This window comes from Larus michahellis, chromosome 3 (assembly GCF_964199755.1).
Source record: "Larus michahellis chromosome 3, bLarMic1.1, whole genome shotgun sequence".
In the NCBI taxonomy this organism is placed as follows: domain Eukaryota; kingdom Metazoa; phylum Chordata; class Aves; order Charadriiformes; family Laridae; genus Larus; species Larus michahellis.
In genome coordinates, this window is record NC_133898.1 from 99,036,241 (window position 1) to 99,062,382 (window position 26,142).

Here is a 26,142-nt window from a genome sequence, read left to right on the forward strand (position 1 = left end):
AGAGACAATTACTGCAGCAGCAGAGTCTACATCAGTACTGTTTACTCAAAACAAAAGAAATCCTTAAAGCTAATTCCCAGTTCACAGCTGATTTTCCACAATGATTAGCAGTAAGAAATTAAAAAAGAGGTAGGTAAAGGCTGCCTAAAACTTTTCAACACAAGTTCCAACAGACCTGTGCTAAAATCTGTAGTGTTCAACATATTGATAAACCATCTGGGAAAGGGATGAAGGAGATGAGATGTCAAAGTTTGGAGACAAAACCAAATATCTAGGATAGTTAAATCTAGAACCGACCAGAATTTCAGAAGAATCTTATAGTATTGCATGCCTGGGTGATAAAATGGCAAGAAATGCAAAACAATGTTACGTAGGGAAAACCAGCCCTAAACGTATATGCAAACAATAATCTACACATTTGTGTTCTACGTAATCAGATATGTTAGAAAAGCAAGGAAAGAACAGAAAATATCAACATAGCACTTTGTAAGTCCATAGTGCACAGGCATCTTAAATGCCCAGTCTAGTTCTGATCATCCTTTTTTAAATGACAAGAAGTTTGAAAGTGTCAGGGGAAGATATCGTGGATGACCAGAAACTGCTTCACAAGTGATCCTGAGAAATACTGAATGGACTAAGTCTCTTCAGTTGTCTCCTGAGGGAGAAATTATACTTGTTTATAAAATACTTAATTGACTGAAGAGGAAAATGAGGAACGACTATTGACTTTTTTTTTTTTTCCCCAAAATAAGCTGTAGGCAAATTTGTTTATATTTCCTTGTTTGCAACTGCATTAGTAATGTATACAAACCATAGAATTAATCTCAACTGTATGCTGTGGAAACTGGCAGTAAAAATATTCAAAAAGTATCAGCCAACATGAAGGAGAAAAGTCCGTCAGCAGTTGTTAGGCTCAGTGGTCTCAATGGAATTCCCAAATCAGAAAGTTTCAGAACTGCTGACTGCCAAAGACTATAGGGCTAGAGAAGAGAAAGCAGGGCTTGATGCCTGTCCAGCCTGTTTCGCAAAGCATTGCAGCAGCTATTGCCAGAAAAACGCTATTGCACTAAATGGACCTTTTGTTTGACCCATTGAAGAGACTCTTTGTTCTAATTCATCCCTGAAGTACGTCCAATACAATATGTAAGACACACAAAAAAGTAAAAATTGGTCTTCTGTGCTTTGTCAAGTTTACTTCATCTGAAAAACGTACAATTCGCAAAAGTTTAACACAAGAGGTAATTTGATATTGATTCAGTGTCATGATGTGGATCTTACAGTACACTGACAATGGAACAAGAGACGGGTATTTTGTATTTCTCAGATCCCGTGAAATAACACGTCTCCTTTCTTGCCACACCATTTTTTACTATCACCATTTTCACCATTAATGTCGAGGGTATTTTATCTACAACCTTAACTGATTATGGTGAGAACTTAGGAGGTATCAGTACACAGAACAAAATGGCAGCAACAAACGTTACTCCTTATATATTTACCTTCAATATGATACTGCGTTTTGTAATTACTTTAACACAAGCCATAGATCAAAACATGGAATACAATAAAAATATACAGAAAGTGGTAAACTGCAACACGATAGTGCCATTAAATAAACATATCTAAAGATGCAAACTGTTTATTGCTTTACAAAAAATTCTTTTTTTGTTGGCAAATACCTGATTCCTTTCGGACATAAGAAAATCTATTCTCCCTCCGGGCAGCCCTAGCTCAATGTATGTCTTCACTAATCTTAGATCTGCGCTGTTACCTTAAAAGGAAAAACAATCAAGAGTTAGATACTGCGAAGTTAATTTGCAATAAAAGCGCTTAGAATACTGAAATGAACTTATGGCACAACTTTATATTTAAACACAGCTAATGATATTCTCAGCCCTAATTAAAATTCAGTAAGACTCGGGAAGATAAACTGCAATGCCAAATGCAGTGACAAAACCGTCTATAAACATGACATTCAACGCAGACACTGTTTTAAAAAAGCAAGGATTTAGGAAGTCATGTTTGATTTTGTCTTAGCATCCAACAGATACACAGCACTGTGAACATTACATTCTTGAAAACCTAATTAACTTCAATAAAAGTCAATTAAAGAACTCAGAGCTAGCTTAAAGAACTCAGTGAAGGAGCAAGGAATAAGGGTAAGTCGTAAACATTTTCATGGAATAAAAAGGTAGAGTGGACTGTCAGATGATAAAGATACAATTAAACCGGTACCCAAGACTACAAATGCTAGTTTAACTGGCAGCTGAAGATTTCTCTACATCAATGACCATTTCTGCTTTTGGAGAAAGTGTACCCTTTCTGCCTTAATTAAAAAACAAGATTTTTATTTACATCCGTTATTAACAGGAAAGAACTTGTATGAAGTCACCATTTCATAAGAAAATTCTAACTATATGGATTTTTCTAATGCTCCAAAGACATGGGTTTTTAACAACAGGTTTTTTGTCCACGTTAACTTTTGTGTCAATTTTAGGCATCCGTAGCACTTGAGTCCTGTTTTAAAAGTGCTTAACAAAGGATGCTTTCTGCCAAGAGGAAGTAAAAAGCTATTCTGTTATTTTATTTTTTTTTTTTTTAACTTGGGAATTTGGAAAATGAACAAGAAGGCTGTGCAATGTTGGTCCAGTCCAATATTCTATCTGTTGCCCTCTTGTATTTCCTTACATTGTTAATTTAAGAAGCTTCTCAAAAAAAAGACAAAAGCACTGATGGTAGAAAGCTATGAATATCTTAACTAGAAGGGATATTATTTCTTAACATGCACATATGCTTTGAACTAAAAGCAGCAGAATATATTCAAACTATTTAAACTTTCCAATCCTTCTTTCAATTAGCAAGAGATTCGCTCATGTCTATTAGAGTTGAGTCTCTGTCCTTGGAAATACTCAAAAACCCAACTGGGTTGGGTCCTGGGCAATCTGCTGTAGGTGACACTGCTTTGAGCAGGGAGTCGGACTAGACAATCTCCAGAGATCCCTTCCAACCGCAACCATTCTGTGATTCAGTAATCTAATCTTTTAAAATATAAACACTTATAAACCCTTGACTGCATTTTTCATATACTACTTTTTTCCTATCAAGATACATGTATTTTATTTTCCTTGACAATGTAACATTACAAATTATAAACAAAACTGTTTTGTTAGTAACTCCATTCTATTACCACCATACGGACAAATACCCGTCTGACATAAAAAACTGGAAGATGTATCTAATGTGAACTGTGGCATAAAATGGGTTTATGTGCATGAAAGTTTTACTAAAGACAATATTACATGAAGTTCTTAACTTAAGCAATTCTGTGGAATACACTGTGAAGTGTAGCAGTATGTCAGATTCCCATTTCCTCCAGTGAACCAATTTCAGAAGCATTCAGTTCAGAGTTCAAATGACAAAAGCTAATCCTGACCGGTCATGTGAACTGCTCTCTCACTCAGTATCCCATTTCCCAGCATACCATCTAGGCCGTGGACACAGACTATAAGATGTATTCCTTCTTCTGAACAATCATCCTCTTCCATACTGAAATAAGGTATTGAAGAAGCCAGTTTGAAAACATCACTGTACATAAATCCAGGAAGTTTAAGTTGCTTCAATTCTTCTTTAGCCTGCAGGAAACTGAAATGAAAACATATTTATGATAAAACATTTACTATTGCCAGACAAACGTAGGGTCTCCTAGCATACAGTTTTCTACTGTATTTACTTTGTCTTCTATGTAATCGATAAAAAGGAAAATATATTTATCAAATCACTATCTTCACAAAACAAGCCAGTTTATTACAGATTCCTACAACCCCTTTTCTTCTGTAGTAAAATCCATACCCCAAGCTCTGCTCTCTTCTCTCCTTTGAGCATCTCTGCAAACTCTGAAGTATTTATGAAACCACTGAAGATTCTGGGTTAGTTCTGGTCTTGATCAAGCAACAGCTTTGTTTAAATGCAGTAACAAAATTACAGGAATTACAACCAATCAGAAATCAAGGTAAAGATTTCCACTGACTTTTGATAATTATTGCCAAACTTAAAACCTGTTTCCTAGGTCAGCAGAGAGCTGGAGCCAGTGCTGTAATTGTTCACCAGCAAGTCTTCAGAAGCCACCAGATCCAGACCTCTGATCTTTTACATATTATTACGAAGGCATACACTATACGGTTTCTAGTAGCTGAGCTCCCCACATGCTAAGAGTTCCTTGTGTTCCTCCTTTTCTTCCCCTTCCCTTAGTTTTTCTGCATATGACCTTCCTACCTAATTAACTGCATATCAGTTTCCCTGCAGCACTTTGATTTTATGCTTCCTTATGCTTCTTTCCCTCCGTAATCTGTCTGTTCTGTGTGATCCCTCACAGCGTCATGCTGTGCCCCATCCTCTTCCGCCTGCTCACTGTTTTCCTCCCATTCTACTTTTGTTCTCTGTTTTCCCAGCTTTATCTTTAGCTCATTTCTCACTCACTGGCAAGAGCAAGCCTCAATGAAGTCAGCCTAAACAGAAACCACTGCAGGCAGTTGGTCTTATCACTCTGCCGCAGAAGTTACTTAGTTTGTACTCAAGGCATGTTTTCTGAACTGAATGTACCAAGGTTGGTTCTCTATGGAGGAGATCGTGCCCTCTCATGCTCCAGGAGACTCTGCTTTCCCCAAGGCCAAGGCCTTGATTTTACTCTGAGCTCCCTCTTTCTTTTAATGTTACAGAACACCCTAAATAGTCTCTGCTTTTCATCCCTCCCCTTCCGTGCCAGTGCCCACTCTCCAGTATTTCATAAGCTACTTTTCTGTCCACTTCTAACCTGTTTTCCTCCACTACTGCTCAATCCTTCCTCGTGTTCTCAGCTGCTTACCACAAACTATCTGGTCTTTCATCTCTTCTGCATACTTAGCATTCTCCTTGTTTCTACCTCTCTTCTAAGCTGCTTCTTTCTGACAGCAACGTTTTACTTCCAATACAACACACTAAGCTGCTGCTTCCCATGCTCAGGTAGCAGCAGGGGGTTATCAGGGAAACTCCTATGTTTATAGCAAGAGGAGGTGCAATCTGTGATCCCTGATGTTCCCCTAAATTTGGCTTTCTAGTATCCAAATTGCAGTGTAATTTAGAGCACTGTGGTCTCCGAGGTGCTACGTTTTGGATATTTGAAGTTAAGACTGAAAAATAAAGCCATCACCTTGCCTAGCATTGCACATTTGCTTCACTTAACTAATTAGATGGGCAACCAGTTACAGAATGTTTTTGGGTTTATGTTTTTAAATTCAAAGCATATTTTCCTATGCTTGCTATTTTAATAGCTTCCATTTCATAAACCACCGTTTTTATGCTCAGTAGGCATTATGACATCACTTTTCAGCCAAATGATTATTTTTAAAAAAAAGAACATAGTAGAGACACAAGAAAGAAAAAGTGTTTTGCTTGAATTTTGTCAAACCACATGAAACTACAAGATAACTGATAGAAGGAACCCAGTGCTAACACACTTTCTGTCTGAACATCTAAAACATGATGTTACTTGAGCGTGCAGAATCCACAAGCCACAGTCCTGGGGGCACTCTAGAACCTAGCCATGCTTCTTCTCCCCTTTTATACTATATTAATATAATTTCTAAAAGTAAAGAACTTTGTTTTAAAACAGTCACTTACGCTAACATTTGAGGTTTTGGGGAGCTTTCATACCAGGAAACAGATGAAGCTGTGCCGTAGGATGTGCTGCCTGGCTGTTGTGTAATTGCATCAGATTTAGTCCTTGAAGAACAGATAACATTGCAAGGAGAGTCTCTCAGGGAAGAAGGAAAAGACAGACAACCAGGAGTACAGACAGGAGGCACAGACATTCCGTCTCGCAGATGCCCGCTGTCAATCCTTTCAGATCTCAGGGCTCTCTCTTCTGCTGAGCCATGATCCTGGTCAGCACTGGAAGCCCCATCTAATATACTATAGTCTGTTTCTTCATAATACCCATTTTCAATCATTTCCTGATCCTCCTCCTCTTCCTCATCTTGCTGGGAAGAGCAAATAATTTGTTTTTCATATGTTTCCTTTTGAGGGCTAACAGGATTGCTGTTGTCCACAGGCCAAATATCTGAAATATCTGTGCTGCTTCGAGAGCCAAAATAGTTTTCGACAAGCCCTTGCTTTACCATGTCAGTACTACTGGTTGGAGAAGGATTATCTGTACCAGTTTCACATTTAGCTGCTGACAGTTCTTCAGTTGTCTCCTTTAGTTCTAAAGGCTCGTTATGTTTTCCTTCATTTGTTTTTTCAACCTCATACACTGCATTTGCAGATGAAGAACCTGAAACCACAGATGGCTCGCCCATGCAAGTAATTGCCAAACGCAATTTAACTGTTTCTTCTGTAGTGTTAAGATGCCTTTCATGGTCCTGAGATTCCTTGCAGGTTGTGCCAATGTCCGCATGTTGGCTGTAACTTTTCACATCAGTAGACGTATCCTCATCTGAAACAACTAAGTGTAAAAGATCTTTTGTTCCTGAGAGCGAGGAATGTATAGCCAGAGTTTTGTTATCCGAGTGCCCTGAAAATACAACACACTGTTGCTGCAAATCAGTGTTTGATTTTTTACTGTCATCACATTTTGGCAAGTCAATTGCTCCAAGATCCAATACCGTTTTACTGTCACTTAGCTGGCATTCAGGTACAATAGATATCTTTGAATTCTCATCAGGTGACAGTTCATCATCATCTGAAGGCAGAGAATTTATGGATGTCAGGGATGACTGTATTTCACTTACAGCGCTGGTACTCTCAGTGCAATGGCTTTCTATTGCATTTTTTATAGCACAGTCCGGTTTTAGTAAAAGCTGAGGAAGTACTCTCTCACCATTGTATGCACTTTGCCCTTGTGCATTTTCAAAAACCTGATCAGGGTTGGGGTGAGTTGCAAAAGAACTTGGTTCGCTTTCTACACCTGAATCTGAAAACCTAGAGGAGGCGTATGTCACGCTAACATCTGGTAATTTAGTCATGTCTCCGCTTGCAGAAAGTTGACTTTCTTTTGCAGAAAAAGTAGGCTGATTACTTTTCATTTTTGTCAAGATGTCACTGGTATGTCGGAAGATTCGTTCCTGGGCATCTTCCTTTTCAAGCACTGGTTCCTGTTCTCCTGAATTCAATTTATTTCCAGATTCCGAAGACTGAATATTGGGTGTCTGCAAATTCTCTCCTTGCGCTCCATCTTGTGGAAACTCGGCCCATGATCCAATATGAACAGTTACTTTCTCCCCTTCATAGGGATTCTTATTACTTGGTTTGACCTCAATTGTCCTGACTCCTGAGGAAGCTGGCTGACCTCCGGGACAACCTTCAAGTGTACCTCTGGGTTGTAGAGAACTATCTGCTTGTATAGTTCCAGAATCTGTCTGGGAGATAGTGAGTCTACTAAAAATAGCCATATTTTCACAGTGCACAGGACTACCTGGACCTGGTTGGACACCTTCAATCTTGGCAGTCTTTTCCTCAGTTCCAGATGGCAAAAACTGAAGTTCTCTTTGACTTATTTGCCTGGTACAGGATTTTGTATCACAAGGAAATCCACCTAATGCAGGGTCCAGCCCTTCGTTAGCATTGCATGAAGACCTGCCTTCTGAGCTTCTAGAAGCATCTTCCAGTGCTGCACCTTTCAAACATTTGTAGCCTACTAAGACCACAGAGTCCTTAGAGTTTTGTTTTACGACTTTTTTTGTATTTTCAGGTTTCATTGTTTTCATGAGCTTAGTAACCTTAACTTTGGATTTATTTGCATCTTCATTTTTCCCTTTCAAAGTTTTTGTTAGCGTCTTTTCACTTTCTGAATGCCAAAGGTTGGAGGCAGCTGCAGGTCTTATTTTCAGTTCTGGACTAGTAAAACCAGCTACAAAACCTTCTTCAGCTTCAAATTTATCCAGTTTATTGAAGTCTGACCTTGGAAGACTCTGAACTACCAACCACGGTACATCCAGATCTTTCACCAAAAAAAGAAGGGGAAAAAAAAAACAGTAAGAAAAAGGATTGTTTACAACAAGATTATGCAGGTAACTGAAGCTATACAACTACTAAAAAAGTAATTACAGAACTTTACACATCCTAAAAACTCAAACTAAAAAACATTTCTTAGCAAATAAGTGTACTTTTTTAAAGCCAGGAAGAAACGTAAAGAAAAATACTCAGGTTTTACATAATTTTTGCTCTTTTCTTTAAAAAGAAAACTGCACTGTGAGGTGTGTTTACCTTCAGTAATTGAATCTAAATACCGATCTTCAAAGATTATAGGCAAGGAGTTCATATCTCCATCTAGTTCACTGCATTCAATGGGGAGGGGTGGAAGAGAACTGCAGAAGGAAGTGTTTTTGATAGCTGCACACATCTGTAGATGACTTTGAGCACTGGAAAAAAAAGGAGTAGTTCTACATGAAAAAAATAGAACTATTTATTTTTACATTAACAGAAATTAGCAGTAGTTTAATTCACTTAAGTAGAAGCTTTTCTACTAATTAGTTATTTAACAGCTTTAACAGTTATTTAATAACTTCTTATATAACTTTCATTAAAAAACTTAAGGTCTATATTTAGAAGGTAAGTTTCTCTTGAACTAGTTATGTAAGTACTTTTGCAAGACAGTACTTCTACACAACACAAGCTACAGAATAGTAGTACTGCATGCTACATACTGTGCGCTTCAAAAGGCTACTCACTGTAGTTCTTGATAGGCAAGGGCAGCTTGCCTAGGATGTTCAAGACAAAAGAATGCTTCTGCAAATCTGCGCACCTGCGAGATCCAAATAAAGTTAGAGCTTATTTTACATTACATACAATTTCTGAAAACCCAGCAGTATTCCTACACAGCAATGTTACTAACTTGTACGTATTATATACAGTTACTGAGGGGAATTATATTAGATTCAACTGCCTGCTGAAAACTTGATTACCAAGAAATCAGTAATCCAAATCAGGCTCACCTGAAACAACAACACAAAAATATTAAGAGAAATGTCAATTAGAAGAAAGGAAATGACTGTCTGATGGGCACTTCTGAATGTGCTGGAGGATTAGCTTCAGAAGTAGAAACGTGTTAGATATTCTGCAATCTGAAAATACAGAGAAGTACGCATTTCAAACTTTCCATGAATACCCTCTGGCCCACAATAAACTATTGTGCAAAAAAAGCCTTTTGTTTGTAAAGATTTCAGCTGCAAATGACGAAGACAATAACAAAATGTATGCTAATTACAAGCACTGTATTCAAGACTTAATTGTATGCCTGAAGTCAATAAACCATACAATACCAAAACAGTATTTTATAACAAAGGGGAGCATATTATTTTATCATCAGATACATAGTGCGCAAATAGAAAGTGTGAATAATACAGTAATTTACTACAAATAAGAACAATCACTGTATAGAAAATGCAGTATCTAGAAACCCCAAAGCTAAGGTTTTGCAAAATGAGAATTCTGACATTTCCAACATCACACAAAAATATTAATTCAATCTAGATGCATTTTTAAAACTTTTATTTTTGCTACTGCCCAATTACAGGCCTCAAAAAAAAGCAATTCAATGCAGTACGACAGCATCTTGTTTGTTGTAACGACATACGAAAAAGAGAATGTGCTGTACAGTGGCTGTTGGCAACTGCTTGTGCATTAACTTGGGTATAAACATCAATTTGTTTATATCAATTAAAACAAAATTTCTGTCTCACTTAGAGAACACATATGTAGCTAGTCTACTCGATCATTTATTCACCAACCACTTCCTGGCCCCTTACTCCTTTATTTCCTCAATACACTCTAGGTCTTCCTCTTAAGTTATCTACTCTCCCAAACAGACCGTGAGAGTTTGCAGTGGATCTGGTGGAGGTGGTGTAAGAACGAGTTCAGTTCCCTCAGGTCCTTCACTTCACTCAGAGCTGCAGGCAACACCTACATCTGCCTTCAGCACAGACCTGGCACTAGGAAAATCCTGTGCGATAACTAGCAAAGATCAGACTTTCAGGACCATGTTAGCGTTTGTTCAGAGATCCACACTTGGTGGGGAGTTAGTTTTCCCTCCTGATACACTGCCCAGTATACTTTTGAAGAGTATCGTTCGGATGAAGTTTTACATTCTGTAGCTTCTACTTTTTCCTCTTTTCCTTTTAATAAAAGAAAAACTGGGAAAAAATTGCTCCGAGGTACTCAAGAAAGGAAAAAAAAAAAACAAACTCCAAACCACAAACATTAAACCCCCAAGCTCTAACCAGCACTAGAAGCTGAAGGTCCTGTCCCATACTGCGTTATATGAAATTAATCTCAGTGATAACATCATCTGTGAATAGTCATGGAAAATGTTTTGGAGTGAAAAAAACCCAAACACTAAATTTGATACTTTCTTGTAAATGCAACTTCTACTCACAGCAGTGACCATAAACACACACACGCACATAAAATGTATTTGCTTTCCTTCTGAAATTATGTCAGGAGTTTATGCATACACGTGGGATCAGAATCGGTGTTCCTGAGTATTCCGCTGCATCTCCCCAGCTGGTTTTTCTAAACAGACATCTACCTTCCTGTCAGAGCTAATCCTCAAGCTTTCACCCAGAAAGAGAGAAGATAGCTACACAATAGACTTAAAAACAATTTTACCTGTTTAAAACATAGATTTTAGAGCAACTGACACAAAGACTGGACTGGTCATCATTCCAAGCCAAGCAATTTAAAAATTAAATAAAGATTTAGTCATGTAATAGGAAAAAAAATAATAACAGAAATATTGCCCAATTTGTAGATGTCTGTGGTTCAAGCCAGGAAAAGAGCATAAAGCTGTTTCCCAGGAGGCAGGTAAGATGGATTTGACTTTAGATGCGAGCAATCACTTTACCACGTAAAGTAACTGGAGTTATATGGAAACCAGATCTTTAGAATTCTGGTATTATCTCCAACAGAAAAGAAAGGATGTTTTTTGCTTGCAATAAATCCCATTTGTAATTGTGTAAGTAATTCCAGCTTTTGAAGAAAATTCGATTACCAGCTCCAGACAGCTCTTATGAGACAGCTAGTACGATAGCAATGGTATAAAACTAGTTGAAGTCAAGCTCAGAAAACCAACATAATTCAATATTAAAGAGAGAAAAAAAACCAAACCAACGCTAGTTTATTATGCTTAATCATTGCTTAACTTATGGAAGGACTGAGGCATTTGCTAGGATGCTGTTAACCAGGCTCTGCAGAACCAGAACGACTACCAGTTGGTGTGAGTGACTCAGGCACTACCAACTTGGGCTGACTCCACAATGACTTTGCAGGAGGAAATTGTATCAGCTACCGCCAAGTCCCTATAGACTTCCCAAAACTATGGTTTTTGCGGTCCTCCCAATGTAAACAGAAGAGGAGGAAAAATCAGATAGAAGAACTGCTGTGGAACATATACCGAGTCCCCGCGAATTTATGAGCAGCACTCTGAGATTCTTAGTTTTCAGTTCTCATTATTTTAGGACTAACAAAACTGAAAGAAATAACTTTGGAAGAGCATGTTCAGACCTACCAGAAGATGTCACTATGGAACAAACAGGTGAACTACTTTAGTGTGCAATTTTTTTGTAATATAAAATAACATACTCTGAGCAGTTTTTTCAATAAAATGCAGTGTAAATCTTATCAGTGTGTGATAATGGAGTTGATGGATGTACTAGTATACCTAAACTGTTCCTGATTTTTTAATGTAGTGCTTAATACTCAAAGTATTTGAAAATAGTATATGCAAGTAAAATAAGTAAAAATAAGTAAAATGATTAAAATAATAATTTTAAGTACTTAAAATATATTTTATTATAACCTTGTTTTCTAACAACACTTCATCAGAAATACCTGTTTTACAAGCATCTGTGCAAAGAGGGTGAATGACATTTGACCAAATACAGATGACAGGCATTTCTAGGGTGTATTTTAATACAAATATTTAAACCAATCAGATGAATGATTCCCTTAAAGGGTTCATTCATTTTAGATTAATACTAAACTTTCCCAGGGAGAAATTTCCTGTGGAGGGTAGAGTCTGTAAATACTGCAAGATGAAAAGGTAAAATTAAAAGAGATTTAGCATCCAGCAGAAAACACAGCAGAGTATCAATTTCCAAAATAACAGGGATTATTTAGGAGGACAGAATTTTGTATAGTACAAAAAACTTATTCCAGAACAGAGATACTCTCTTAAGAGGAGAATTAGTCAAATCTCAACTAAATTCACTAACCAGAAAGCATTAGACATGTGCATATAATGCCTCTAGTGAAACATGATCATTGCACATTTCCCAAAAGTTTATACAAACCCTCAGAATATAAATTCTCAGCAGATTATTAATACAAATTACAAATTATTATACTAAGCACTGCAAAACAGGATCAAAAAAAATCAACAGTCAAACATGTTCTTAAAAATGTTAAGACTCAAATTTACCGCCTCTTCTAAATTTAAAGGTTTATTGACTTTATGGATCGCTGTCTCCTGCTCTACTGACACGTGGGAAGCTATGTCTTTTTACGTATATTTTAATTACATATATTTGCAAAGTATTCACAGAAGCTCTTCACATAACAAGTGTCACATTTGCAAATTAGTCACATTTGCAAATTAGTCCTTGTAAAATTAAGTAACAACACATTGCTGGTTTTCTGTAAGTTGGCTCAGGTAGAATTTCCTGTTTGAATTTTAGAGTCAGGCTGCTTGCTCTATGCTACCAGGCTCTAAATAAAAAGGTAAGTTTAAGATTACCCATGTCCTGCATCTCTTTTACAGTCTGATGTTTGGGTAGATAATGTAGTAACCAGTAACTTCAGAACTCAGTAAGAAATAGCAATTAGCCACTTCTTTAAAAAATAAAATAAGCTCAACTTCTTCAGTTATAACAAGGACCACTTCTAAGCTCAACTTAGAAAGCTTGCAAGTTTTATAGACTCAGTGTCCCTCACTAGCAAGCTACACCTAAGAGCCTTCATCTCCACATCACTATGCTGTAAGTGTGGATTCATACCTCCAGAAAAGCATATTTCTACAGCTTTTATTAAAGAATAATTTGGTTTTTTCTTATTAAAATAGCAAAAATTAAATACGATGTGGTGCTCAGATAGCCAGTAAAATGCTCACACTTTCTTATGGCTAGCATGTCTAACAAATAAGCCTGGTGCTCTTTCTGAAAGATTCCATTTGTTCTCCAGCATAGCCCATTTCCACAACCATGATTCCCTCATTAAACAATGTCCTTTATCAAGTCTGTATGTAAGACCACAGTCCAAGTATCCTTCATAATCAGTCTCCCCTCCAGAACCAAAACAGAGAGGGTTTTGATATAAGTGACGGAAATGCTGGGGAGACAAATCAAATCTCTGAGAAATAAAGCCTTAAAATAGACTTTATTTTGGATTGTGACAATCACAGAGCATTGATAATGTGTATTCTCATTAACCAGACCTTCTAACAAGCTCTCTGCAAATGGTTGTACAAGAAGCGCCTCCAGATAATCTCTTAAAATGACCTATTTATAATGTGTGTTAGTCAAATGCACAGATTGTGATGTCAGACAGTAAAGATGCCAGGTCAGCTGAAGATCAAGCTGTGTGTTTGACAAGTAGGGGTGGTGGCTGTCATTGTTTATTTGGTTTTGTTTTAATGAATCTTACTCTCTGAAAACTTTTTAAGTGCCACATTTCTTCAAGTGCATGGACATAAAAGACTGGAGGGAAAAATATATGTATTAGAAAGTGAGGCTAATGCTTTACTTCGTATTTGAAAACATTTCACTGTGGGAACCAGCATTGCTGTGGTTTTGCATGTATAAGGCCCACAGCAACCATATATACACATATACAGATCAACCATGTGTGCAGCTACTCATGATATGTATTTTTATATCTATATCCACATACTCACGTGCCAGATCATTTCCAATACATGTCTTCCTTTTTAAAATCCCATTTAAGAGACTTTTCAAAGCTTATGAATGTTATAAATTCTTAATTCAGAAGGAAAGTACACTTTGCTTTATGATGTAAGCAGGCAGCCTAAATGCAGTAGGGAAGTAAAATGCAGGGTGGGCACTAGGCATGGCTCCTGCAGAAAAATACACCATTCTGCACAAATACATCTTATTCCAGACTGCAATTTGCCTTCTGAACTGCATTTCTTATTCAAAAGATCAATGGATTAGTTGGTTCATAAACATAAATAACCTAGTTCGTATATTATATTCCAAGAATAAGCTCTAACAACATGATTCACAAGCTAACAAATGCAATACAACAGCTCGTCTTTTATGATTCCAACTAACCTTCCCATATAAAACTAAAAAAATTAGAACGCAGAGTCTCATTTTGATACACATTTCCATAACAATGTGTCCCAGTAAGAGTATGAACACACCAGAGTTTCTAAAGCCGGAGTCAATACTTACTCTTAATGTGTGATGCTCTTGGGCTAGCAATGCTGTGACCTCCTCTTGTAAGGTAATGACCTCCAGAAATTGCCCCCAGAGAGCCATTAGAAGTGAGCAAAGCTGAGCAAGATTCATATTTATAAGTTCTGCCAGTTCATCAGGATTTTCCATTTTCTGAAGTTAGGAAAATATATTTACATGATTAACAGATGAGACCATAACACAGGGACAAGAACAATAGGAAAAAAAAAAAGTACTTTATCTTAGTAAGAATTTTAATTTAAAAAGTAACTTCCAAATACGAACTCTTTTGTCTAAGTATCAGAATTGAATTAATCTATGTTTCAACACTAAAAGATTGGTTTATGTTGTTTTAATTATCATCCATTTGTCTTTCAGAATTAGGATTCCTGACCTTAAATTAAAGCAGCAATTCCATTTCTGGCAACCATAACTAAGTTGCAACTGTTACATTTTTTAACATGCAAAAACATAGTATGTTTGAAAGGAACAGGAATCAGCCATCAGAAAACAGGAAATGGATGCTTGCTATGTTAGCCCAAATTCGATAAAATTGTAAAAATTTAATAAAGATATCTCCATTTCAGAACAGTCACAACTTACAATAACATTTATATGGTGCTATATATCTTCATACACTTTAAACATGCTCAGGAACCTCTGTTACAGTATAGGATTCCTAGAACCACACCACACTGAGAAAAAATTCAGTGCAAAACAAGCTTTTCTTTCTTAGCAGTGTACTGTAATCCTGTGATCTAGTTTCATGCCAGTAACTGCAGACTACTAGGCTTATGCTCCCTGCCCTTTTAGAAAAAAAATGCAGTTTTTCAGAAACTCACTGTGGGCACATAAGGCACTGAGGCAAAGGGTTTAAAACATAAAGATAGTAAAGAATGAACTTCTGCAGTATTAAAGAGCAAGGAGAAAAAAGGATTGCAAATACTGAAACACCAGCTTAATATGCAAGAGTGGAAATAAGAGGAAGAACTTTTGATGAGAACTGCACAAAAGAACAGAAAGGAGAAAAAGGAAAAAATATAAACCCTTTAGCAAGCTAAGGGAGAAACTAATGAAACAGAATATCATAGGTACTGAAAGAATTTACAGAAGATATGTAAATGTAAAAAAAATTTTTAACGTATAAAGTAAGATCATCAGTTGCCCACAGAAAACTAACTGTGCTGCCTTTGTCTCCCGTTAAACAAATGATATCCTTTTAAAGCCAGTATTACATTTCCTTGTAGTTATACTACTAATACAGTACTGAAAGGTTCTTCAAAAGTTGGGCAGGTGGCCCACTCAGCAGCAAAGGATGGAAAATCTTTCAAAAAAGTCACTGTGACAAGGAAATCAGTTCTGACTAAGAACACACTTGGGGAGACAAATCTAAATAATCTGAAGTAGACAGTGTTTCCTTGAGAATGTAGGGAAAACAGGAGAAGGAGACAGCATTAGGACAAATCCTTCCAGATGAGGGGATCACTTGGAGAACTGGCTTTTGTACAACTTACTCCTACTGCTTGATCTTCTATCATTGCTATTTGATACCATCAAAACCAAAGAATTCAATTTATAAATGCAGAAAATTCCAAATTTGATTTTAATACAAGTAGTCCACCTTTCAACCATCTTCAGTTTCATAGTATACAAAAGTTACCATGGCTACTACTGACAGGCCGAGCCACCAGATCAATAGTTAAGGTGTGGAGTCAGTTGAGCAACTTCTCCTTGAATGAGGAGCAGTTAAAATAAGTGTTGGTAAAACGCATACAGGAAGTTATCACTGAAACAGTTTATTCCCACGTAGCACGTGAAATCACCATACTTCACAGTTATTTCACTTATTTACTAGATGAAAAAAAACTGTACCTTTACTTCTTCACACAATTCTGTAAGACGAACTTCTACATCTATGTTTTCTGGAAAGATCAGAGGACATGTCCATGAAAAACGTGCTTTCCAAATTGCAGAGTAAAACTAATTACCTCACACAACAATTTTAAAACATAAGAAAGAATCCATCAAGTAAAACTTGAAGCCATATTAAGTGCCACAGTCAACTTAAAATCAAGTAAATTATAAACTCACATTAAAATAATGTCTTAGTAATTTCTGAGACTGAGGACAGAACACGATTAATAAAAAAAAAGGTTTGCAATTGAGTATCATAATCATTTATCATGATACCTTGTCACGGATACCAATTTTCCACTCAAAATTATACTTGAAAATACTGTAATTTAGATTATACAGTTTGCAGATTATCCATTGAGAGCTGCTCAGCTATTCAGCAGCAATGTCATCATTAACAATCAAGGTAATACAATTCCTCTTCTGCCTCAGATTTTCCAGAGATACCTTATTCCAAGACAATTTTTCTACAGGTATATTATTTACTTGATTTGCAAGCTACATGAATATAACTACAATTCTTTAATTGTCTGAGGAATTATATTTTAGTCAAGTGAAATTATTCGTTAATTGATTTTTCTCTCAATAGCTCAATGTTAAGAACAAATCAATCTTCCATGGTGTGGCAGCATAAACTGAATCTGAACCTTGAATGACTTATTTATAAAGAAAACAGATTTATTCCTTCATGTAAGATGTTTTTCCTTGTTAATCATTCCTAGTCTACTTAAGGGAATCTGATCAATTAAATAACAATTCAGTACTATGTTTTGATTTCCTTCTACATATGAAGTACCAGTAACAATGGAACAATTTATAAACCCTAAAATTGTCTGTAACAAGGATTTATACTTAAATTCATTTTTGAAACATAGTATTACAGAAAAAGCCTACAATGTTTCTTGGAAACATACACCAACAAAACTTGCCTTGAAACACACAATAATAAATTTAGGATACGGATAATGAACACAGGTTTACAGAACGGCAACAGTGTGTTTACTCAACTTGTCTTTGAATGATACCACGTAGATTTGATAAGTATATATTGATTTTCAAGTAACTGCATCCATTATACTTAAGTTTAAACTTAATGCCAAACAAACTGACTCACCCAACTCAAAGTTCTGAGAAAATACGCAAATTGCACGAATACATGAAGTTCTCAGAAACAAGTTTAGAATGTTTTTGAAAGAAACGACACACACCCGTCTTAGCTAAACAGTGCTTGATGATAATTATTCTGAAAATGTATGAAAACAGTTTAAGGTATGATACTACTTTTAGCGCGTTTGTGGTGACATAAATGTTGTCATTAGTGAAAATTAAATGATTTATTTATGAGACACAATACTGATTATTTATCTTGTTTGTCACACTGCAATTGAGAATAAGCTTTGAACAACATTTAAAACCCTGAAGTCTAAAATCATTATGGAAAATCCCAAACTACAACGTTACATTAAAAAAAAAGTCAGAATAGCAAAAATACAAGACAAAAGGAAATCAAATAGTAACATTCCACAGCAGTAATGTTCACCCAGCAAACATCTGATGCAATTTTTCTGGCTCTGCTAAAAAATAGTCTTGTTTTCTTTTTAAAACAAAACCAAAACACAGTTCTAGATGATTAAGCTGGTGACCTACTATGAGACTGAACTGCCATTATATTCTTTTCCCATCACAACCTTCCTTGTGCTTACACAGCACTGCCGTCTTTTGTTCAGCATCAGGCCAACACTGACACTCTCCAAAGGGAGAGCTGGCCATTTAGATACGGACAAATGCAGCTTAAGCTTTGAGAACGTTTTGTGTAGTGTTTGGAAGAATCAAGCCCTGAGATACCAGAAACAACGTGAAAGATTTCTCATGAAGAAAAAGTGTTGGTCTTTAATTATCTAAAAAATTGAGTCTGTGATGAATTAAATGAAACTATATTTTTTAGCTGTTTTATTTAAATGGTGACAACTGACTGAACTCTTCAATCGTTTTTGTTTAGTAAAGTAGAAAAACACTAAACCAAAAACCAGTAATAATTCCTTATTTTATTATCTATATTGAGCCTAGAAATAAGTAGCTCAATTCTGTGGACTTCATCAGAGTTCAACGTACGTTCACTATGGCTGAACAGTAAAATAGTGTTCCTGTTTAAAAAAGAATATAATATTTTATATTATTAATAATAGATTTTATTTATTAATAAAAATCTGAGGGGTTATATCACCTGCTTTGAAAACATACCTAGGTAGGCGTCTCTCTGGGTTCGTGGATATTTTCTTCTGAGAAGGCGTTCATAAAGGACCTGCATGCTGGCCTTGGCTAGTTATAGGGATTGCACACACATGACTAGTTACTACACTCCTTTTTTCATCTGTGATTTATTATTTGCCTTAAAGTTAGTAAAAAAGCTTACTGCTAGCCTAGCAATTAGTGCAGTTAGATCAGTACATGAAAGCATATAATTTTAGTGTAGTTTCTAGATTAGATATCACTCGTGATATACATTAAGCTAGCACTTTTTATTTCCTGAAACCAACAGTACTTAAATGCTCAATTACAGTTATCAAGACCAACAGTTGTCTGCACATGCTTCTGCAAAATCAGTCTTGTGTTAAAATTATATGACAGAGCAACAGCAAAGCAAACAGAAGAAACAAAATTAAAGAGATAATAATTTAATTTAAAACAAAAAAAGTGATGATTCTAGGATTTAAACAGGACTTGAAATCCTCTTCTGCAATGCTCATTAAAACTTCACACATAAAATCTCCACTATAAAACAGTTCATTTACTTTAAAAGAAAATGCAAATGACAATCGTGTATTTTGTGAAGTCCAGAGGGCTTCAATTTCTTTATAGACATCACAGAAACATAGATTTTTTGTTTTGTTTCTTTTTTACTGTTGGTGGGTTTTAGAAAAATTAGCGTTAATGCTAGGCAAGAGTTATTTTTCAGGAGCAAAAGGTGAGTAACAGAAGCATAATTAATATTTACATTATTAGTCCTTTTTGTTATATCAATTGTCCCAATCAATTTATATACAAAATAACCCAAATAAATGAAAAAAAGATTTACAAATAAGAAAACAAATTAATTCTAGCAGAGACTTAAAAAATAACAAAAAAACCCCACAGGAAACAAACTGTCAGCAGAATATGTACAATGAATGTTAAATGTAAGTAGTAATTTTCTCTTCATACGTTTATTTTGAGCATTTCTGTTCAAGCTTGCATTCCTAAAGGTAAGCTAAATTACCCACAGAAATGACAAAAGGTCTGACTCAAGTTCCACTGAAGCTTATGAGAATGCTTTTGGTGACTTCAGTAAGGTTTGAAAGATACAACCCAACCATGTAATCCAATGGCCAGCTTTTTTCTATTACATATATATTTTGTAGGAACATTTTAGGGGAATTGAAGGTCCTATCTGAAACATTTAAGTATCAAGATTTAGTCTAAACCTGTCCTTACAAGAACAATAGTGCCAACAGATTCTATTTGGGGAAAAAGCACATTTTGTCCTTAAAAGGAAGACTAATAGTTGAGTCATTCCTTTAATAGGGTGTATCCCTCCATATCGAGATCAGGATAACTGACACAGAAATATTCTTTGCACCATAACTATAGCAGTATTTTTGCTTCTATAAAGAAACAGCCTCAGTTTCTGGTATTTTTCTATGCACAGATTTGTAATGCACTCCCTCCCTCAAAAAAAAATATTAAAAAACAGCTTGGTATTTTGTAATACACAAGTAAAACATTCTTTGTTGGAATCACTAATTGACCACATCGCATTTTTGCAATAGTTTTCGTATCTCAATTTCCAACCTTATTGTTTCATAATGCTTAGTTTTGACATTGGTAAAATTAAACAATACAAAAATCAATAAATGCTGTCTACATTCAGTGTAAATTCCTAAAGATTTATTTTTTGGATTTCAATAGAACTTTACATGAATAAAAAAGTATTGCTTGATGAGGAGAAGTCTAAATCATCCTTTATAATGCCAATGTATTTTCCTTTTTTACTTTCACCGCTCTCCTAGTTCACAAGTTGAGGCTCGGCGCTCTAATATACCTGCATTCTACAGAAATGTAACATACATTTCCATGCATTACATTTCATGTAGTATTTTTGCAGTCTTCATTGACATAGAACTTAAATTTCTTTCTATGAGGCTGTCCTGTAAGAGTTTAATTTTAACTTTGTTAAAGAAATAGCTTCTCTGAAAGCGTATTTTAACTATTTGGTTTTATAGAAACAGTTCTAGTCTATTCAGATCTTTTCCTCATTTTTAGGTAACTAAATCTATTTAAAAAGTTATGCTACAAACTGAGACAGCAGCAATTTCTTCTTGTAGGTCTTTTTTTTTCAGGTAAGTTTTCATTGTAATATTCTTCACAAATCAAGCTTATAGAATTCCAATCTTTATACAAATATACAATGTTTCCATATAACAAACAAACAAGTGCAGCATGCTAGCTTGGATTAAGACTTCCTCTAACTTTCTCCACCGAACACAGTGATTTGAAATAACAGGGCAAATCAAGACCAACAAGAAAAAATATATTTGCATAAACTCAGGCTGTTATCTCCTCATTTTATTAGTAACGTGACCATACTTGTTTCTTTTTTATTTTTTTCTCGAGTTATTAAATTCCAGCTCAGTTTGAGCAAAAAGATTTTAGATATACAAGATGTATGAAATCAATACCAGTTTAGTCTAGAAGAAGGTTATTCTTAATAAACATTGACAGGGAAGTGATGCATTTTATTAAATTCAACATACCCAATTCAATTCGGTGAGAAGAGGGGAGCTCCTTTGTTATCATAATGAAATAGCTATGTAACCCTTTGAAAGCAAGCAGCAAACTGGCACAAAGCGTATAGTGGAAATTATAGGCATGGCTGAGGAAAGATTCTGAAACAACAAAACTGCAACCCTAAAAAAAAAAAAAAAGGAAAAAAAGATGAGGCACATATTTATTTTGTACAATAAATTAAGTGTTAACAGAATAACTAAAAAGACAGATAAGCAAATTGCCTCTTTCAGAAGCCTCATCCATATTTTTGCGATTTTCAATGGGTTGCAATATATTAAAAAAGAAGGTTAAACTCTTAATATGGTAGAGATGTCCATCTGAGTGTTCCTGAAGCATGTAACATAGCCTTTTGGAACAATTTTTCTCATTTCCCATATGACTTAGCACACCACTTTATTAAGTAATACTTCTGCAGAAAAGATAAAATTCACACTGTCCAACAAAGTACAAATAAAATCTTAAACTGATATATTCTTACATCTGCTGATAACTGTTTTGTGTAGTTATTGCCAAAGACCACACTTTCAAGAGAAGGAATCACAGAGTCCCTGTTTTGTGCTGGTGCATTCCTGTTCAACCACGTATTCTTCACTGGGCGAGGAAAGCTGCAAAAAGCACAAATGAACTGATAATTTGAACATACTATGCATCACAAAACTATCACAGTTAAATTCTTGGTTTTTCTTGAAAAGTAGTAGAAACAAGGACCCTCAGTAAGATCCTGGAAGTTCCTAGCATGGTGGGCTGCCCTTTTGAAATCCCTCAGGATGGCCCAGATACCTCAGTTAAGTCTCTGGTGCTGCGCTAGGGGAGCAGTCCTTCTAAAGTAATTCTCTTCTGAAGCATGTCTTCAGCTAGTTGGAGAAATTTAAGAAATTATTAACCTCAACTGTTCTGTTGCCATCTCTCACCATGAAGGTCAGCAGACTGTGCCAGGGATGGTCCAAGCTCTTCCTTGTTATTTTCAAGGCAAAACTCAACTAATTTAAACAATATTCCTGAACATTTAAGCCATACGGATAAATTTTGAACTCTAACAGGTAAGATGCATTCATTTTCTGCCAACTTTGCTGTGGGGACGTTACACCCTAAAAGTGAAGCAGCAGCAAACAGCTGGAAAGCTGTCACACAAACTGCCATTGCTGTCTTCCTAAGGGATGCCTGACCTCTGCCTACCGAAGAGGAAAGCCCATCCTGAACCCCTGGGAGAACAGAGCACCCTGCAACAGCAGCCTTGTGAGAACAACAACTACGAAAAATGAATGAAAGATGAACAAAGGCAAAAAGTGAGGACTTTCAGATAATGGGCAGAAATAAGCAATAACAGGTTAATAAAAAGAGTAGATTGTACAGGACTCCAGGTCTGTTACCATGTGGAATTATTGCCTCTCTTTCAAGTTAAGTGTTAATACTGGTTGTTCCTGAGAGAAGGAGAACCTGGATGCTACTCCGAAAAGGAAACACTCAGAAAGTGACCCCCTAGGAAAGGAAGGGGTGCCAACAGTGTGAGCGTGACCCATACAGAGAAGCAAACAGTCACCCAGGAAAGCCCAAAGGGTGAAGGGGAGTGAAGTCTGCAACGTTCAAGTGTTTCAGAAAGAGGTGCTCCACAAAAGCAAGTGATATGGATGCAGCAATTTAAAATGTTTGCTAAATATTATAATACGGGATATCCCAGATGGAACAAAACACTGTCAATTTGAAGGTTTCTTCCTCTCCCCAAAGTGATTTAAAAGACAACTGGGATCCTTAAAATAATTTTATGGACACCAGTAACATTCTCCTCTGAAGATAACAAAAGCAGCATGGAAGTTACTGTTTTGTTTCAATACGTCCTTACACAAGTATCTATATCAAATTGAAGTTTAAAATTATATAGCATTATTGTATCAGTACTTGAAAAGCCACAAACAGAGGAAAAATTGTATTAAAACCATCAGATTTTCTGGAACCTTTTAAAAAGTCAACAGGGACAAATACATTTCTGACTGAAAATTAGTAACAAAACCTGGTTTTCATTTTCTCACAATGATGTGAAGTTTGATGCTACAGCTACGGGATGAATACAGGGAAAACACTTGAATTTCACTTGTGGTACAGTGTGACAACTTACACCTTATACACATGCTGCTACTTTAAATGCATTATTTTATCAGATGAGGTCTTCAACAACAGTACTAGCTAAAGTAATTCCCACCTCCTTGCTACTTGTTCCTTTCCCAAATAACGCTGCACCATTCCTTTGGATATGCACAACAGACACCTAAACACAACACCAAAACAATCCAGCTTGGAAGGGAAAAAAAGCCAGTTTAATCCTCCAACCAGCACAGTCCTACTGCACAGAACAGCTGTCTAATGTACGTAGCTTTCCATGATGTGAAGACAGGGGACAAAGAGGGGGAACAGCTTAAGCTAAAGGTTTGGACATTTACAGTACAGCCTGAATTTGAATATGAAGAAACTTGGGGGAGGCAGCATGGAGTATTTGAAGCATGAAAGAAGGCAAAGATAGATGTGCTGAAGAAAAAGTTGTGTAAAGAACACTTCGTACGTGTGACTGGCTGTACGGCCTTTTTTCACACTTACTTTTGAGACAGATAAGCAAGGTAAACAGAGATTACAAAGGGTGACACAAGTCAATGAAATAAAAAGGCTTCAGTAAAAATTAAGCAAAAGCTTTTTTAAATAGAAAATTAAATTCTCCAGTTCCGTTTACTTTAGAAAATGGTAAATGCACCATTTGCAGACATCATTGCCATTACAGTAATAACTGAAAACTGTGAGTATAGCTAACAGAAGATGCAGAATTTGTATTAATAGCACCTATTTCAGTCACTAATTAGAGTGAGCAGCAGATCTTCCTGATTAAGAAAATCTATAAATATTTATAAGTATAAATATACATGTATAAATACAGATATTTATACATTCCTCCTCTTCTGTGGTCTTGGGTATTATCTCTCTTCTACACTACATACTCTTATTTCTAACAAAAACAAACTCAAAATTGTTCAAGGTAACTTTGAAAACAAGAAGTTTCTCATCCCTCTGGGCCCCCATTTCCAAAATCATCATATAAAAAACTATATTAGCCACAGATTTAACTCCTTCCTAAGTATTCTATTTTTATAACATTTCCATCTGGACACTCAAAAATTTATTTGCATTTTAGTAACAAGAGATTACCTTATCAACGGCTGATGCAGAGCAACCAAAGAAGCATGGACTATAACTGATATGACAGAAAGGTGGAAGTAATCAAACATAACATTGACGTAATGATGAAGGCCCCGGTACAAGTTAAAGTGCAACTTTAAAGTTCGGCTACTAATTGGCTGTAGTGTGCTCAGGTCATCTGGTCTAAAAAGAAATTAAAACAAAACAACATACAATTAGAACAGTCATATTTGAAGTGCAAACTATTAGTAACTGACACAGATAGCAATTTAGCATAGGTCTACACTTTGGAATGCAATGACATCTCCCCCAGGAAAATAAAAAAAAAAGAAAAAAATCAGAATGAGACAAACCAGTTATAAAATCTTAACAGACTTCAGCACTGGATTTCTTTTTTACCCTCATATATGTCTAATATGAACACACTAAGGCTATATGTAATACAGATTTAATCAGTTTAAAAAGTTAATATATATCATTGCTTTAATAAAATCTATATTTAAACTTACGAATAGTCTGTATCTGTGAAGTGTAGATCTAATGTTAGCAGAAAATTCATTTCATTAAGAGATTCCTCGATCTAAAAAGAAATTGTAGACGCATGAAATTTTTTCAGGTCCCTTATTTATACTAATCCAAATATTACATAACGAACACTTCATTATCTGAATACAGTAAAGTTGCACAGCAGATTACCTTCCTCTCATCTAACAGCATTTTTATTTTGAAAATCATCACATCATTCACAGAAACTTCCTCATTTTTGTAAAGAATCTGAAATGTTTTGCTGCAAACTATATTGTCGTGGATTGAAGCAGGAAAGGCAAGATCCGCACCTGAAAGAAGAAACAAGTATTAATACAACTGTCCTAGAATCTGGAACCACCAGAGCACCTAATAAGTGGAACTATCATTCCTGTCAGTTTCATGACCACTATTAAACTGTAACACCAATAATATCAGCAGTTTCCATTTCAGTCAGCAACTGCTGGAATTTGAAGAAGCGCATTTTGTTTCAAAGAAATACTGTGGCAATATTTTTAATGTAATTTGCTTTTAATGTTAAAATCTGGACTGAAGAGTTTTTGCTTGGTTCCAAATTGGAGTAAGACTTTCTAGGCATTAAAAACGCTAATAAAAATCCTGAAATCTGTGTTGTTTCATCCAGGATTCACGCTGATTTGCAAGGTTTAACAACACTGAGAACTCTTAATTACCTACAGATGAGACAAAGAGGTTAAATGACATATACCACTCCACTGAATTAATGGAGAACAGAGGTGATTTGTTCTTTCCTTCCAGATCTTTGCACACTACTCTGTCCAGACTAGTTTCAAGCGTATCACCCGAACCTTACATTTCTCATTCAATACAGCACTTTTACTTTCAGTCCAGAGGCTGCTGATCAAAGAGAGTTCAGGAAAGTGTGATAAATGGTTGGGGAATCCTTTGCCAAAAAAAGGTTAAAAGTCTTGTCACAGAAATGAGAAAAGGAATAGTTTAAAACAGTTATTGAGGAAGTGTTTAGCATAACAGCAAGGGGCTATCACACAGGAAATACAATGATGAGCACTATTCTGTGAAACAACACATAAAAGAAGATGCAACTTGGAAGAACAGAAGTAACAGAACAGTTACCAACACTTTCTTATCACTCCTCTACGAGCAGGCTCAATAACATCAACCTCTTAGAAATTGTGTAAACAGGGGTGCAAAACATAGAATCATAGAATTGTTAGGGTTGGAAGGGACCTTAAAGAAATTCTTTTGATTCCTCTTAATA

The 26,142-nt window shown here is 35.8% G+C and overlaps 1 protein-coding gene across 3 annotated transcripts in view; it reads right to left on the reverse strand.

Moving 5' to 3' along the window:
* The window catches only part of FAM135A (family with sequence similarity 135 member A), an 87,015-nt gene that overhangs the window by 19,534 nt on the left and 41,339 nt on the right, over positions 1 to 26,142 (reverse strand). For 2 of the 3 annotated variants that reach the window (XR_012586325.1, XM_074581442.1), the window contains exons 5-17: positions 25,056 to 25,195; positions 24,869 to 24,939; positions 24,369 to 24,542; positions 21,658 to 21,784; positions 21,146 to 21,299; positions 18,597 to 18,674; positions 16,314 to 16,363; positions 14,439 to 14,594; positions 8,703 to 8,776; positions 8,239 to 8,393; positions 5,656 to 7,972; positions 3,482 to 3,642; positions 1,680 to 1,771 (exon numbers count right to left, since the gene is read on the reverse strand). Coding sequence is in view for 2 of the 3 variants with exons in the window: in XM_074581442.1 (XP_074437543.1) it covers positions 1,680 to 1,771; positions 3,482 to 3,642; positions 5,656 to 7,972; positions 8,239 to 8,393; positions 8,703 to 8,776; positions 14,439 to 14,594; positions 16,314 to 16,363; positions 18,597 to 18,674; positions 21,146 to 21,299; positions 21,658 to 21,784; positions 24,369 to 24,542; positions 24,869 to 24,939; positions 25,056 to 25,195 (3,749 nt within the window). In the remaining variant the exon portion in view is untranslated. The remainder of the gene's footprint in view (positions 1 to 1,679; positions 1,772 to 3,481; positions 3,643 to 5,655; positions 7,973 to 8,238; positions 8,394 to 8,702; positions 8,777 to 14,438; positions 14,595 to 16,313; positions 16,364 to 18,596; positions 18,675 to 21,145; positions 21,300 to 21,657; positions 21,785 to 24,368; positions 24,543 to 24,868; positions 24,940 to 25,055; positions 25,196 to 26,142) is intronic. The other variant, XM_074581443.1, reaches the window with a different exon arrangement.